Below are 16956 nucleotides of genomic sequence, written 5' to 3' on the forward strand. Positions count from 1 at the left end.
CTCCTGCGGCAGAGAGTTCCATAGTTTATCTCTGCCCTGCAATAAAGCTTTACTTTCTTTTATCTCCCCTGAATCTTCCAACATTGAATGTCCATAAGTTCTAGTATTATGAAGGAAGGGTAGGGAACTTTTTCCAGAGCAAGGGTTGGAATCCCTTTTGGGCAACCTTCTAGAGGCCACATGGGCAGGGCAACAAAAGCCAGTTTTCCCCCCTTTGCATAGTAGGCCAGCTTCTACATGCGCCCACCACAGAGCCAGTGTGGTGTAGTGGTTAAGAGTGGTAGTCTCGTAATCTGGTGAACCGGGTTCGCGTCCCCGCTCCTCCACATGCAGCTGCTGGGTGACCTTGGGCTAGTCACGCTTCTCCGAAGTCTCTCAGCCCCACTCACCTCACAGAGTGTTTGTTGTGGGGGAGGAAGGGAAAAGAGAATGTTAGCCGCTTTGAGACTCCTTAGGATAGTGATAAAGCAGGATATCAAATCCAAACTCCTCCTCCTCCTCCTCCTCCTCCTCCTCCTCCTCCTCCTCCTCTTCTTCTTCTTCTTCTTCTTCTTCTTCTTCTTCTTCTTCTTCTTCTATCTACCTTCCATCCAGCAAACAAGAGGCATTGTCAGCATTCAAGGATGCCTCCTAGCTAGACAAAAATACTCAGGAGGGTGGAAAGCAAAGTCGGTGAGGTGTGTGGCCTTGGGACAGCCCTGAGAGCCAGACAGAGAGGTTTAGTCCTCCAACTTGGGTGTTCCCTATCACTGGCTTATAGAATGCCAGGCTCCTGTCAGCTACTCCCAGGGCCAGTTGCCCAGTAACATACACAGACAAGGATTGGTCTTACCGCCCGCTTTTTATTCAGTATTTACAGAGAGAGGCTATAAAACCCAGCCTCTTGGATAATGGCATTGTCTCAAGTGAATCTCCACACCCACCCACCCCATCTCTTCCACTTCCTCATTCATCAAGCTCAACCTCTCTACCACGGGTGCTCTATTTTGTTGCAGCCCTCTGCCTTTGAGCTCTTTGCTCTCCTACTTTCAAGGCTCGCTAGGTTCTGGGAGATGGAGGGTCTGGAATGCTTTCTAAAAACACTATGTCCATCAGCTGTTGTCCCCCTAGTGCTTCCTCCTCCTCCTCCTCCTCCTCCTCCTCCTCCTCCTCTCTGTTCCCCAACTTTCCCCCTCATCTGCCTCTGAGCTGTGACCTCCCTCAAACCTCTGTTGTAAACCTAAACTGTCTTCTTCTCCTCTGGAAGAGTCAGACTGGGGAGGTGATCTCCACCATTCAATACGATAATCATTATTGTCATTGTCCCATACAGAACAACAAAATTGAAAAAATCTACATCAGACATTCAAAAACCAACAAGCCTGCTATCCCAGCTATCCCAGCCTGGTTAACCCCCTAAAAACTCTGATACCCCATAATTTAATACAATATACTCTCACATAGACTACCTTACACTGCATTTAAAACCAAAATCACATCTGGATAAAAACTGTTTCTCAGGCAGCTAGTCCTAGTCTTTATAACCATGTACCTTTTCCCAGAAGGTAGAAGCTGAAAGAGATCATTTCTGGGGTGTGTACTATCCTGCACTATGTCTGCAGCTTTCTTATGACACCTGGAAGCATAGATTTGATCCAAGGTGGGAAGAGTCCACCCAATTATTCTCTCCGCAGTCTTTACAACCCTGGACAACATTGTTTTCCCCCTGACCGTGCAGTTCTCAAACCACACACACAGACCATCAGTTAATACACTCTCAACAGTAGAATGGTAAAATGCCATCAACAGGTCCTTTGAGAGATTATTTTTCCGGAGGATTCTCAGAAAATATAACCTCTGCTGTGCTCTCTTCATCAGGTCTTTACTGTTTTCTCCCAGTCTTCTGCCTAGTGCCTGACATAGGGTGAGGCAGCTCCAGAAAAAACACTGGGCTCCCAAAGTCCCTGGGTGGTTTTGGGGCACTATCCTTTTGGCCAACAGGGGACAGTGCTCCAGCGCTGAGTTACCAGTGACCTACTATGACACAGCCTGTCACCAGGCTGACATAGATGACACCTGGAGCCTCTGATCTGTGATCTTCAAACACCCTGCTTCCAAGAGTCACTTGTCAACACAGCCATAAGGAAGACTCAAGAGGCCCTAGCAGGTGTGAACAGGTTATATTTATTCGAGTATAGTGTTGCAGCTGGTGTTTGGTGTGGGGTGTGAGATGATGATCCCACCCCCATGAAGTCCAAGGAAGGGCCAGCCCCACTCTCCCAGCAGCTGTTGTGGATCTGGCTGCTCGTAGCAGGACTTCATTCCTCTTTGCCTTTGCAAAGAGGTTGTTGATTGAAACCAGGCATCCCCAACCTGTGGCCCTCCAGATGTTTTGGCCTACAACTCCCATCATCCCTAGCTAACAGGACCAGTGGTCAGGCATGATGGGAGTTGTAGGCCAAAACATCGGAAGGGCCGAAGGTTGGGGATGCCTGGTTGAAACTATTCAAGTGGGCTGTTATGTGGCTTTCTAATCAAAAAAAGGTTAGCCACCACAGCTGTACTTGAACATAGGGGGATGCAGGTGGCACTGTGGTGTAAACCACTGAGCCTCCTGGGCTTGCCAATCAGAAGGTTGGTGGTTCGAATCCCTGCAATGGGGTGAGCTCCCGTTGTTCTGTCCCAGATCCTGCCAACCTAGCAGTTCGAAAGCACTCCAGTGCAAGTAGATAGATAGGTACCGCTGCGGCGGGGAGGTAAACGGCATTTCTGTGCACTCTGGTTTCCATCACGGTGTTCCATTGCACCAGAAGCAGTTTAGTCATGCTGGACACATAACCCGGAAAGCTGTCTGTGGACAAATGCAGACTCCCTTGGCCTGAAAGTGAGATGAGTACTGCACCCTATAGTTTGCTTTGACTGGATTTAACTGTCCATTACCTTTTTTTCTTTCTTTCTTGAGCATAGATAAGGAACCTTGAGAAGGATAGGATATAAATGCAATAGGTAAAATGCAATGATGAATTTATTTTGTTTTTTCTATTTAAATTTCAGTAACTAGTTCTAGATCTGTATTGGGGGAGTGGGAATTGCGTATGTCAATGTCAATGCAAATCTCTCTTTTTGAGGAATCGCAAGTGTTCACTCTGGAGCCAAATGGACCTGATGGATAAGGAGACTGAAGACTTTAAGAGCAAGGAGAAGGCTCTGGATGATGCCATTGAGAGGCTCAAGAAGGAAAACAAGTTCAGGAAAGAGAAGCTGGTGGCATTTTGGCAAAAGAAGAGGGAGCTCTCCAAGCGCACAGATGGACGAAACACCATTTTGTGGGAGCGAAACATGAAGCTCTGGAAGAAGGTCACAGATCTCTTTGAGAGCATCAGGAATGTTTTGAAAGAGGAACCAGAGCTTTGGAAAGAAGAGCTGGACAGCTGGACAGCTGAGATGGCACTTTGGAAGAAGGAGATGGACCAGTGGGAAGAAAGGTTCTGTGGGAGCTATTAGTATGTCCATTGCAAAATAAATCTCTGGATCAGCCCTCAATTGATCCCTTGCAGTGGACAAAAAAATCTGGTCATCTAAACAAGATGGTGTCAGCTAATGTACGTGGAAATTCATTAAAAGTTTTTCACAGGTGGTTTTTGACTCCGGTCTACCTGAATTGAAACTCCAAGACCACATCCTCCCTTTGTTGGAGGGGGTACAACTCCAGAGGGTTTTGTCATCATAGGTGGTGGGATTGCACTCCTGTGAGTAAATTCTGAGGGACACCAGAAATCAGGACAATCATTGGACAGAGGATCACTCTATGACCTGCTTATTTGAATGTGTTTTGGGAAAAGAATTTGAACCTTCATAGCAAATCTATTGTTAGCCATCTGTTGGTGGCTGCCTGCTTAGGTTGTACTGGTCCAGCACAGGGAACCAGGCAGAGGGCCTTCTCGGTGGTGGCACCTACCCTGTGGAACACCCTTCAGTCAGATGTCAAGGAAATAAACAACCACCTGACGTTTAGAAGACATCTGAAGGCAGCCCTGTTTAGGGAAGTTCTTAATGACTGGTGCTTTAATATATTTTTAATATTTTGTTGGAAGCCGCCCAGAGTGGCTTGGGAAACCTAGCCGGATGGGCGAGGTATAAACTACTGTCATAGCACCAGAGTGGAAGGAGCCCTCATCATATTCCATGACCATCTGGCTTCATAAGGCTTTGTCCATTGCAGCCTCTGAAAAACTTAACTCATTCACTCTGAGTTTTTTGAGGGGCTGTGGACCCACAAAGGACTTTGCAGGAGAATAGTAACCTATTTGGCAATAGAGACAAATAGAGACACTTTAAAATGTGGTTTTATTTGGAAATGTGTATGAATTCGAGCTGTGTGAGTTTCCCCTCCTCTATATTTTCCGTTATGCTGCTGTATTTGAGAAAAAGAAAACAGAATGGACCGCTTGAAGCAGCTCACTTTAACAGGGGCCAAATATGCCTGCTTGTAAGGGGAGCCAGTTCTGAGATTTATAAAATTTAACATGTTCCCGCACAAAAGGGAGATTTTAAGCATAGATTTTCCCCCTCCCTTCTTTATAATTCCAGAACTTGCAGTCATTCTGCAAAGCTGTGGGGTGGCGGAATCTGGGCAGACAAAAGGCCAGAGCATTTGTTCACATAATGCAGAATTACTTTATGAAATCCACTCGCACAAGAGGTACTTAATGGCCTCTAGCTTAGATTGCTTTGAAACTAGGTTAGTCAAAGCCACAAAGGAGACAGCCATGATCGCTAAACTGAGTGCTTACATTCAGGGTCAGAATGCTACTGAATACCTGTAACGTGGGTTGGTGGTGGTGGGGTAGAAGTGGAAAAGAGTTATTTCTCTATAAAACCTGCTGGTGCACCCTGAAGGTTTTTTGATTGGCCACTGAGGAAGGAGAATGCAGGATTAGATGAGCTTTTGGTTTCCTCCAGCAGGGCTCCTCTGTTATTTTTTCCTATAGCATGATGTATCCGCCACCCATTGCTATCTGTATAATAAATCTCATCCACAGAATTATGCACACAACAATGTAATTTATCCCTCATTATTTATACTCAGGCTCCATCTGCACTGAACATTTAAAGCAGTACCATACCACTTTGAACAGCCATGGCTTCCCACAAGGAACCCTGGGAAGTATAGTTTATTAAAAGGTGTCGAGAGTTATTTGGAGACTCCTGTTTCCTTCCCAGAGCTACAATTCCCAGAGTTCCCCAGGAAGAGGTATTGACTGCTAAACCACTGTAGAAACTGTAATTCCGAGAGAAGAAAAGGAGTCTTCTGTCAACGCTCAGCACCTTTTAATCATCCAGGCATGGAGAACCTTAGTTCCAGGTGCTAAATGGTGGTCCTCAGAACTCTCTGCAGACCTTCTGGTTCTTTGGTTGTCACTCGTAGCTGAGTAAGATTGTCTTCCATAAACACGGTTTTAACAATGAGTCCATAAGTGACTGTGGAGGCCAATTCTGGATCCACACATCCTTCCACAGTGGGGACATTGGTTTCCTGGCAGGAGCTGATCACGATGTGGATTTGCCAAGAGTGCCTTCCTCCTTGCACATTTCTCCCTTGCGTCCTGAGTTCGAGCGTCTTCAAAGCCCATGACACCTTTGGTAAAGGCTGTTCTCCAACTGGAGCCTCCCAGGTCAGTATTTCCCAGTTGTCAGTGTTTATACTACATTTTTTTAGATTTGCCTTGAGACAGACCATACCTCTCACCAACCCCGCTTCATATTCTCTTTGAGTGCTTTATTCCTAGCCGGAGTGTATTGCTATATTTATGTAATACCTCTTGCTTGCCTGAATGGAAGATAGAGACATATTCTCTGTCTGTGTGTGTGTGCAGAAACCTCTGGCTTTTGGTGTGGCTAAATTGTAGCCTACTTTACAGTCCCATACCCTCCAACCTTTCTCTGATGAAAATAGGGACATCCCATCATAATTTTATTATTTATACCCCACCCATTTGACTGGCTTGACTCAGCCACTCTGGGCAGCTTCCAACATATATATATATATATATATATATATATATATGCTTTCGTAGATTTTCACGGGTACAGGAATGCAGGTTTTGGTGTCCTCGGGTGTCTTCCCGTGTAAAAGTTGGGGTGTCTAGGCGACGTTTCGACGAGGTCTCACTCGTCATCTTCAGGCAGATGACGAGTGAGACCTCGTCGAAACGTCGCCTAGACACCCCAACTTTTACACGGGAAGACACCCGAGGACACCAAAACCTGCATATATATATATATATATATATATATATGCTTTCGTAGATTTTCACGGGTACAGGAATGCAGGTTTTGGTGTCCTCGGGTGTCTTCCCGTGTAAAAGTTGGGGTGTCTAGGCGACGTTTCGACGAGGTCTCACTCGTCATCTTCAGGCTGGTGCTTTCGGCTTCTTGTTACTGGAACAGAGCAGGATCTCAGTGTTTGAGTTCCTATAAATACTGTAGAGGGGGTGTGGTGTATAGCCTCCAATGTTCTGGGCAGAGAGGAAGTTCCCAGGCTAGTGTGCCTTTTCTTCTTTTGTTCCTTAATTACTTGAGAGATATCTTGAGTGATTTCTTGAGTGATATCCTGAGTACCACTTAGGTGGGTCATTAGGTGTGGATTAGTTGCTAAAGTCTTTGTGTCTTGACCTCTTGAACTTTGTGAAGAGTTTTCATGAGAAGATGGCTGTACTGTACTTAGTTGTGCTCTGGCTTGGCTTCGTGTATAGGGGCGAGCTGTGGTTTTGTGGCTTGTGTCAGCCAGATCTGTGTAGGGATTGCAGGGGGGTGCAGCATCCGGAGGTGCCACCATGGATTGGCTACTGGATGGTGTCTGTAATTCATCTGTGGAGAGGGTCTGGGTTTGGGTCTGGTGTGGTTGATTGGTGTTGGCGTTCTGTGTGCCTCTGGATCTGGTGTCAGTTTTTGTGGGGAGGGCTAATTTCCAGATGTCTGGCAAGCGGGATGTGTCGTCACGCTTGTTCATGTTGTGAGGGTGTTTCTCTATCTCGATGGCTTCCATGATTATTCTCTTGTGGTGATGTTCCGTGTTAAAGAGCAATTTGGAATCTGCAAAATTAATTTCGTGTCCTGTTTCTTTCATGTGTTGGAAAAGAGAGGAAGTTTTTTCTTCTTTTTTGACGGCATTCTTGTGTTCTGCGATACGTGCATTTATTCGTCTGTTTGTTTGTCCAATGTACGTGGCTGGGCAGACTTTGCAGGGTATTTCATAGAAACCCCAAGGATAAAATCCAGTTGGAAAACCAAGGGATCTATGAAATACCCTGCAAAGTCTGCCCAGCCACGTACATTGGACAAACAAACAGACGAATAAATGCACGTATCGCAGAACACAAGAATGCCGTCAAAAAAGAAGAAAAAACTTCCTCTCTTTTCCAACACATGAAAGAAACAGGACACGAAATTAATTTTGCAGATTCCAAATTGCTCTTTAACACGGAACATCACCACAAGAGAATAATCATGGAAGCCATCGAGATAGAGAAACACCCTCACAACATGAACAAGCGTGACGACACATCCCGCTTGCCAGACATCTGGAAATTAGCCCTCCCCACAAAAACTGACACCAGATCCAGAGGCACACAGAACGCCAACACCAATCAACCACACCAGACCCAAACCCAGACCCTCTCCACAGATGAATTACAGACACCATCCAGTAGCCAATCCATGGTGGCACCTCCGGATGCTGCACCCCCCTGCAATCCCTACACAGATCTGGCTGACACAAGCCACAAAACCACAGCTCGCCCCTATACACGAAGCCAAGCCAGAGCACAACTAAGTACAGTACAGCCATCTTCTCATGAAAACTCTTCACAAAGTTCAAGAGGTCAAGACACAAAGACTCTAGCAACTAATCCACACCTAATGACCCACCTAAGTGGTACTCAGGATATCACTCAAGAAATCACTCAAGATATCTCTCAAGTAATTAAGGAACAAAAGAAGAAAAGGCACACTAGCCTGGGAACTTCCTCTCTGCCCAGAACATTGGAGGCTATACACCACACCCCCTCTACAGTATTTATAGGAACTCAAACACTGAGATCCTGCTCTGTTCCAGTAACAAGAAGCCGAAAGCACCAGCCTGAAGATGACGAGTGAGACCTCGTCGAAACGTCGCCTAGACACCCCAACTTTTACACGGGAAGACACCCGAGGACACCAAAACCTGCATATATATATATATATATATATATATATATATATATATATATATAAAAACATAATCAAACATTTTAAAACCTCCCTATACGGGGCTGCCTTCAGATGTCTTCTAAAGGTTGTATAGTGTGGCGATCACACAGGGTCCCCGGACGTTTGACAGTCTATTGACCCTGTGCCACCACTGTGATTGCTTTCTTCACTGCCACCAACCCGTTTCTCACGGGTACATACGGAGTCCAGACAGTTGTTAACATTAACAAATAATCAAGTTTATTTATAGGCATGAACAAGCTTATGGTTTCAGTTAATTTTTCTTGGCAGTTTCTTCATCTTAGTTCCTAAACTGTCCTATGCATTCCTAACAACTTCAAACCGATTATTCCAACTACGGTATCTATCTGACTCCACCTAACAATTCCTCTCACTCCCTCACCACACAACTCGACCAACCCACAGACTTAACCTCCCTCTTCCTTCTTCAACTTCCAATTCCCAACCAACTTCCACACAGCTCCGACTCTCACTCTAACTCCTCCTATCAGTTTCTCTCTGGCCAATCACATCACATGCATTTAACCCTTTCCTTATGACCCGCCTAGGAGGCAAACACCACATATAGTTACTTATCTTTTTTATATATATAATATTTATTGAGGGTTTTTTGATTACAATATAAAAAGGCAAGCAAAAATATTACATATCATAACATATTTTCTTATCTCCTTTGGACTTCCTCACATCTCCTGCTCCTGCGTTCCAAATTATAAAAATTAAACCAGCAATTTATCACCTTATCTCCATCCTTACTATCTAATTTTCCAATGTTATATCTCAAATTTTAGATACGTTTATTTCACTCCTTAAAAAATTAAACTTAGCCTAATAATTATCTAAAAATTTGTTTTTTCTTGAATTTGACTTATCTTCATAGTTCACTTCATCTGTTTCAATGGTGCCAAGTTGTTTATAATCAAGCATCCTGCTTAACATTCATACATTTTACAATATTTTTGCAAGTAAATCTTAAATTTTTTCCAGTCTTCTTCTACCGTCTCCTCTCCCAGGTCTCGGATTCTGCCAGTCATCTCGGCCAGTTCCATGTAGTCTATCAGTTGCATCTGCCATTCTTCCAGTGTGGGTAGATCACATATAGTTACTTATCTCCTTGGCTCAGGGGTTGCATAACTTCATACCCTCCATCATTTCTCCAAGGAAAATAGGGACGCCCTAAGGAAAAGCAGGAAATTCCACGATCAAATCAGAAACTGGGTTAATTTCTCTAAATCAGGGACGTCCCTGGAAAATAGGGACACTTGGAGGATTTGAAGTCCCACTTGTTGCTGTGCCTACTTCTGCCTCTGTCCTACTGTAGATTCACAATTGTTGCTCCACCCACTTCTTCCCCTGGCTCCACCCACCACTGGCATGAGGCCCATAGGAAGTTTCCCACAACAGAAAACAGTACTTGGGTGGGAAATCGTCCCCCACTCCTGGCATCAAATCTACTGACAAATTCCACAAGAATGGCCATTGTTATCCAATGATTAAGCTTTGTTCCTTTCACATAACTTAGATTGACATTCTGGTTAAAAGAATTTCCGATGGGTTCTGCACAGGGCTGGATTTAGGTTTGATGTGGCCCTAAACTACTGAAGGTAATGGGGCCCATTATATGTCCAGCTGTCCTTTGTCAACAACAAATTGCTGCTTTTTGTGTGTGTGTCGAATATATGCTATATGGCAATTTATGGACCTAATAGGCATCTAAAGTCATTTGCACATGTTGCCATGCAAGCAGTCCATGCAAAATGTTTTGTTGTTTAGTTGATTAGTCGTGTCCGACTCTATGTAACCCCATGGACCAGAGCACGCCAGGCATTCCTGTCTTCCACTGCCTCCCAGAGTTTCGTCAAATGCATGTTGGTCGCTTCTATAACACTGTCCAACAATCTTACCCTCTGTCATCATCTTCTTGTCCCCTCAATCTTACAAAACATAGGCACCCTATATATAGAAATGAGCAAACCAGTGATACTTTAGGAAGCAGTCTAGCAGGTGGGGCTCATTACTTACATCATAGGAGCCTACACAACACAAAACACTATTGCTGTATTGTCAGTGCTGCCTCTAGGTCCCAGCTCACAGAGGACCAACGCTAGGCTGTGGTAATGTATAAAAGTCTTTATTGAAGTTCAGTTTCCATTTCAAAGCCACAGCGTGCAGCCCTACGTCTTAACCCCTAGATCGGCGAAGTCCCGTCTGAGTCTCCTCCCCTCTGACACCAGTTTAAGATCCTAGCCCTGCTCCACCTTTTCCGCTGCTCTCTCCTCCTCTGGGTCCTCCTGCCCGCTGGGGTATTGCCCTTTCTGGACTCTTCCGACGCTGAGTCGCTTAGCTCCTCCCCCTGCCTCCGGCGGGCTTTAGGACCCGGTTCCCAATCCTCATTCTCTGCTGTCCCGCGCTCCTGTACATTTGAACTTGCCTCTTGTGCCAACCCAGTGACCTTTCTCCTAACCGTTACACTACTTCTGTCACTGCTTCCCTCTTCCGGGACACTGGCCGGATCTGACCTCCCCTCCATTGCCCGACTCTCCGATGGAGGCGTGGTCAGCCCTGCCTCGTCTTCTCTTCCTGTTGGGGAATGCACTGACCCCGATACTTGGGACCCTTCCCCCCCACTCTGCTCTGGTGGGGAAGCTGGTCCTGATTTCCAACTACTGCTCTGAGAATCCCTGCTGCCCCCTTGCTCCTGGGGCGTTCCCCCTGGGAACCCCCTGCCCCTGGCCACTGGCGCCCCCTTCTGTGAATCTTCCGATTCGCTGGAGAGGCTCATGGAATCCCTCGGACCACTGTCCTCTTCTCCTACGCTCCCCTCGGATTCTTCCCCTTCGCTCTCCATTTCCCCTCTTCCCTGTGCCTCTGCTCCTGAGCCCCTGACATGTATGAAGGTTTTAGTTTGTTTTTCATCTTATATTTTGGAAATGTACATTCAGTTTTTTTCCTTTAATTTTTTGGGGGAGCCTCCAAGAGAGTGGGGCCCTAAGCTATAGCTTGTTTAGTTTATATGTAAATCCAGCACTGGTTCTGCAAAATGAACCCATTTTCATAAATTAGGCTCATGGTGTCCCTGAGGGAGACACATGGTTCCAAGCAAGCAGGTGCCAAACTCTTGGTTGCACAGCTGTAGGGTTGAAGCCCACCCATGGCTAGTGACCCTGTTATGGTTTCCCATTCTGCCCACTGCAAAAACTCCACCAACATCTGAAGAAGAAGAAGAATTTGGATTTGATATCCCGCTTTATCACTACCCTAGGGAGTCTCAAAGCGGCTAACATTCTCCTTTCCCTTCCTCCCCGAGAACAAACACTCTGTGAGGTGAGTGAGGCTGAGAGACTTCAGAGAAGTATGACTGGCTCAAGGTCACCCAGCAGCTGTATGTGGAGGAGCGGGGAAGCGAACCCGGTTCACCAGATTACGAGTCCACTGCTCTTAACCACTACACCACACTGGCTCTCTGATACCTGATGCAGCCACTTCTCCACATTCATGGTGGTGCTACCTTTGGTCTCTTAAAAATCCACCCTTGTAGAAGGATCCTGCATCTCAGTGGCAGAGCTTCCACTTTGCATGCAGGAGATCCCAGCTTCAATCCATGGTGTCTCCCTGGGGATCACCTGAAAGTAAGTGTATACAATACAGAGCTGGATTGACCAATGGTGTGACTGCAGATAAGCTAAAATAAGCTTCCCATGTTCCATTTTCATCAGCTACAACCTTGGCATTCTAATGACGGAACCAGAAGATCTGCAGAAGTTCTGGCATTGTTTTGTTAGTATTCTCAGGCTGCTATGGCGATGAAGTTCTTAACAAAGGGGTCTTCATCATAGCAGGAGGAGGAGGTGCAGGTTAGTGGACATCCCAGGCTTACTTATTTTGGGGGGGGGGGATTTAAGGCACATCTTGACAGTTCTTTTCTCTCTTTTCTGTTATTCAAAGCCACCAAGGCTTTATCAAGGGAGCCCAGCTGCATCAGATTTATCTAGTTCAGGATCAAGTCTCCCACAGTTGCCAACCAGATGCCTCTGGGAAACCCAAAAGCAGTACATGAGTGCAAAGAGCACTCTCTTGCTTCTGATCTCAAGAAACTGGTATTCAGATATATGCTGCCTTTGATAAAGGAGGTGACATAGCTTCCATCAGTAGTAGACACTGATGGCTTCATCCTCCGTGGATTTCTCTAATCTCATTTTTCATAGAATCATGGAGTTGTAGGGTTGGAAGGGACCCAGCAGCCTGTTCTCACAGTGGCCAGCAGCAGGAAGGTCCAGCAATGCATTGGAATACATTGTGCACCAGCCCTTAACACTGGCTTCCCCTTTCATGATCTTTCCTCCTGAAATGGCTGGCTTGAGAAGGTCCTGCATTTGGAGTGGTGAACCAAACCCTGGGGTGATGGCTGCACAAATGGACCCTGGGACTCATCAGGGTCTGAGATTGGAGAACCTCAATTGCTCCCCACCTAGTGTGAACTGGGGCTGGTGGTGGGGTCCTCCTCCGCAACCAAGTTTCCAGTTTCCAAGCCGGAAGGTAAGGTTCCTTATGGTGACTCGGTCTCCTCCGAGTTTGTATCCTCTGAGTCAGGCTCAGGAGTTGGCAGTTTTCTGACTTTGTCAGTGGGCAACGCAACCTCCCCTTCTAGGCTACTCACTCTTGTATTTCTCTGTACACAGCTGTGATCAGATGGAGGACGGGGAGAAACATTTGGATGTCACTCTTAACCGTGCAGATTATCTGGAGGGCAACAGCAATGACATTTCTGCAAAGCGGGAGAGCTGGCACCATATGAACCATATCCCCAGATCCTTGAAGAGCCAGTTCGTATATCGCCAACTGAGAGAACAGAAAAATGCACTTCAAGAGGAAATCAGGATATTCTGGAAGAAATGTCAACGCCTGCGAAGGGAGATCCAGACTTTCCGAGAAGATAACAAAACCAAGGCTTTGTGGGAGGAGATCCATGCCTTCAAGATGAAGAACAAGGGCTTCATGGATGAGATCAAGAACTTCTTAGAGGAGAGCAGGGTTTTCATGGCTGAGATCAAGGCCTTCCAGACCAAAAAGAAGGAAATTCAGGACCAGGTGAAGACCTTTCAGGAGAAGATTGAGGCACTCCAGCAGAGAATCAAGACAACAGAAGAGGAGATTGTCACCTTGGAGGAAAGGAACGAATCATTCCGAGAAGCTGTCAAAGCCTTCCAGATTAAGAACAAGGAGTTCCAGGAAGCCAACAAAGGCATGCGTGAGAAGAACAAATCCCTCCAAGAGAAGATAGAAGCCATTGAAGAGAAGAACAACGCCTTCTGGAAGGAGTGCAAGGCATTTTGGAAGAAGGACAAAACCTTCTGGGAAGAGGACATGGCCATATCCAAAGACAAAATGGCCCTCTGGGAAGAGTATATAGCTTTGAGGGATAATGACCAAGACCTCCAAGAAGAAAAAGCAGTCATCTGGGACATGGTGGAAGCTCTCTGGGATATGAAGTACTCCATATGGAAAGAGGTAAATGGGTTTCCAGAAGAACCGCAACCTGAGTTCGAGGTGGAAGTTCTCGACAATGGTGCCGATGGAGACCATGATGAACCACCTGATGAAATAAAAGAGGTGTGAATTATTGCAATGATCTGGTTAGCACCACCTTAAAACTCCTATACATTGATGTACAAACACCGCGGCTCCTTTGCCATCAAGACCTTTTAATAAAATCTTGATGGAATTTCAAGGTGTTGTCACTACGCTACATTGCTGGGGAGGCGGGCGGGTTCACACAGGCCATACACACCAGCAGATGATTGTAACCATGTGAACCGCCAGCCTGGCAAACCTGGTGTGGCACATTTAATTATTTATTTACAAAATTTATAATTCACATCTTCGTAAAAATACAGAAAGGCAGAGGACAACATATAAGGGTAAAATGAACAGGTGTTCCATTAAAAATCATTGGAAACATCAATAAATACTGATTGGGTAAAAGAAAAAATAATAATGTTGCACTTAAAGGTAAAGGTAAAGGTACCCCTGCCCGTACGGGCCAGTCGTGTCCGACTCTAGGGTTGTGCGCCCATCTCACTTAAGAGGCCGGGGGCCAGCGCTGTCCGCAGACACTTCCGGGTCACGTGGCCAGCGTGACAAAGCTGCATCTGGCGAGCCAGCGCAGCACACGGAAACACCGTTTACCTTCCCGCCAGTAAGCGGTCCCTATTTATCTACTTGCACCCGGGGGTGCTTTTGAACTGCTAGGTTGGCAGGCGCTGGGACCGAGCAACGGGAGCGCACCCCACCGTGGGGATTCGAACCGCCGACCTTTCGATCGGCAAGTCCTAGGCACTGAGGCTTTTGCCCACAGCGCCACCCACGTCCAATGTTGCACTTAGGGCTGCCATATTTCAAAAACCCCCGAATTGTTGAGCTTTTAGGAAACCACCAAAATTGTTCAGCTTTTTTTAGGAAATCTAAAAGTTGTTGAGTTTTTTTGTTAGTTTGTTTTTGCTTGCCTAAGATCCAGGACTAAAGGACAAAGCACTGCCTTTCAGAAATTCCCCCAGACATCAATTCCGCATTTGAAATCCCGGAAATTTACAGGAAAATCTAGATGTATGGCAGCCCTAACATTGCTAAAACTCTCCCAGCATGTTGGAGGATATGGATGGCCACAGGGGAAAGGCCACAGCTCATTTATAAGAGCATTTGTTCTGCATGAAGAAAGACCCAGGTTCAATCCTTAGCAACTCCAGGTAGGGCTGGGGAAATACACCCTGCTTGAACCCATGGAGAGCTGCTGCCAGCCAGTACAGATAGCGCTGAGCTAGATGGATCAACGGTCTGTCCTGGAGTAAGGCAACTTTCTGTGGTTTTTCTCCGGTGTGCATTTGTTGTTGTTGTTGGAGGACTGCGTCCTAAAATTCAAAGAGGTGCAAATTTCGAAAGATAGGTGTGCTTTGCTTTATGTATTAAGGACTGCAGAGTCACTGGGTTTGCATGCAGATGGGAGCCCAAATTCCCTTTCCTCCAATACACAGTGTAAGCAGGATTCCCTATTTAATTTTGCATTCTATTTGGTTCTATGCAGCCTGGATGAACTGCAAACATTGGAAGGCACACATGTACACACACACACACACACAGAGAGAGAGAGAGAGAGAGAGAGAGAGAGTCCTTTTCTCTCTTTTCTGCTGAGTTCCAGCATTCAGACACTCTTTATCCTCTTACTTGCTTTCAGTTGTGGGTACAGTACAAAAAAAAATAATATTCAAAAAAATCAGTCAGGTGACAGTCAAAGGAGCTGGGAACTGAAGCAAGGCCACACTCCTTAGTCCCCAGGTGATCTGTTCATGGTCACGTCCCCACCAAGGCACTAAAATTTCAGTGTCAGCAGGATGTGCTCAGAGTTCATGAAAATGTTGCAGGGGAGGAGGGGAGAGGGCTTGGAAGAAGGAATGCTTAGGCTACAGGCCCATGAAAACCCACTGGGTTGTTCAAATCTATCCATTTCAGTTCTCCGGGTTTCTCATTTCCCTCCCCATTCTTAAAATTCACTCCACTGGAGGTTTTAAATAGAGTTATGGTGGCCACGTGCCAGGGATAACTTAGCTGTGATTCCTGCATTTCAGGGGGGATGAATTCCTGGGGGTCCCTTCCAACTTTGGGAACCCTGTCTGGAAAAGATGTGATATGGCACAGCCAGCAGCTGTCTCTGAAAATTTCCCAGCAGTCCACAATATATGGAAAGAACTCCCGCCAAATGAAAACATCCAACGTGGACCTCTGATGATTGCAACACCATTGCACCAAGACTACCTCATAGCTCATGGTCTGATTGTCCAATAGCAGGTATATTAACTCTGTCGCTCAGCCCAAGGTAGCTGTTAAAAATAGACTTGGCATGCATCTGCTTCAGAATGCATTCAGCATCCTTGCTAACAGTGTCTAGGAATCTGACCAGATTGCGAATGACTCCCATTGACCCAAAATGGCAAATTTAATAACCCTACTAAAGCAATGTACTATCTGGAGAGGGGTTTTTAAATGTCCAAAGAGAAAACATATGCCAGCCGCTCCCTGAATAAAAACCTGTCAACTCTTCCTGATTGATCACTATCACCAAAGTTGTATGTGTATATGTGTATTTGTTGCGTGCTAAGGCACCTGAGCCACAAAGTTCCTAGGCGAATAATAAAGCACACGGACGCGAAGTATTTTGGTTTATGGGTTCAAACCGGCCACAACTGTATTGGTTACAGATGTGAGCGGTTTGGCTTAGGGGCCCAGGGGTCATCAAACTTTTTCAGCAGGGGGCCGGTCCACTGTCCCTCAGGCCTTCAGGGGGGGGCAGAATATTTTTTTTGGGGGGGGAATGAACAAATTCCTATGCCCCACAAATAACCCAGAGATGCTGTGCTGGTCCTGGGGGGGGGGGGAGGTCCAGGACCTGAGTTGAGGGTCGGCAGACAGTCCTCCTCGGGTGAAGCGGGGTCCACAGCGGGAAGCCGGGCAAGGACAGGAACTCTGGGGAAACAGGACTGGATGCTGGCCGAAACAGCTCATCAACGACGTTGCTCCCACAACCTGGGACCGGGCTGACTGGCCTTTATCTTCTCTGAGGCCAGGGGCGGTCCCGGCCCCCAGGAGACCCGCCTCTCCTGGCCTTAAGGCGAGCACTCCTCCTGGGAGAAACCAGTTCCCTTTGCCTCTCTGCCC

General features: G+C 46.4%; 1 protein-coding gene and 1 long non-coding RNA gene across 3 annotated transcripts; both read left to right on the forward strand.

The window, feature by feature from the left end:
- The first annotated feature begins 1555 nt into the window (after positions 1 to 1555).
- LOC309328569 lies at positions 1556 to 3616 on the forward strand. Its single transcript, XR_014150829.1, has 2 exons — positions 1556 to 2146; positions 3108 to 3616. It is a non-coding gene; the product is annotated as an uncharacterized lncRNA (long non-coding RNA).
- Positions 3617 to 11950: 8334 nt separating this feature from the next.
- On the forward strand, positions 11951 to 13978 carry LOC309329271 (uncharacterized protein). 2 transcript variants are annotated; one of them, XM_081840030.1, is made up of 2 exons: positions 11951 to 12104; positions 12930 to 13978. In XM_081840030.1, the coding sequence occupies exon 2, from the start codon at positions 12940 to 12942 to the stop codon at positions 13864 to 13866; it is 927 nt and encodes a 308-aa protein (XP_081696156.1). In that variant the 5' UTR covers positions 11951 to 12104; positions 12930 to 12939; the 3' UTR covers positions 13867 to 13978. The 2 variants fall into 2 exon arrangements, with proteins under 2 accessions (XP_081696156.1, XP_081696157.1); XM_081840031.1 differs by lacking the exon at positions 11951 to 12104 and adding an exon at positions 12653 to 12786.
- Positions 13979 to 16956: the final 2978 nt, after the last annotated feature.

This window comes from Podarcis erhardii (genome assembly GCF_964252035.2).
Source record: "Podarcis erhardii genome assembly, chromosome: 14".
Taxonomy (NCBI): Eukaryota; Metazoa; Chordata; class Lepidosauria; order Squamata; family Lacertidae; genus Podarcis; species Podarcis erhardii.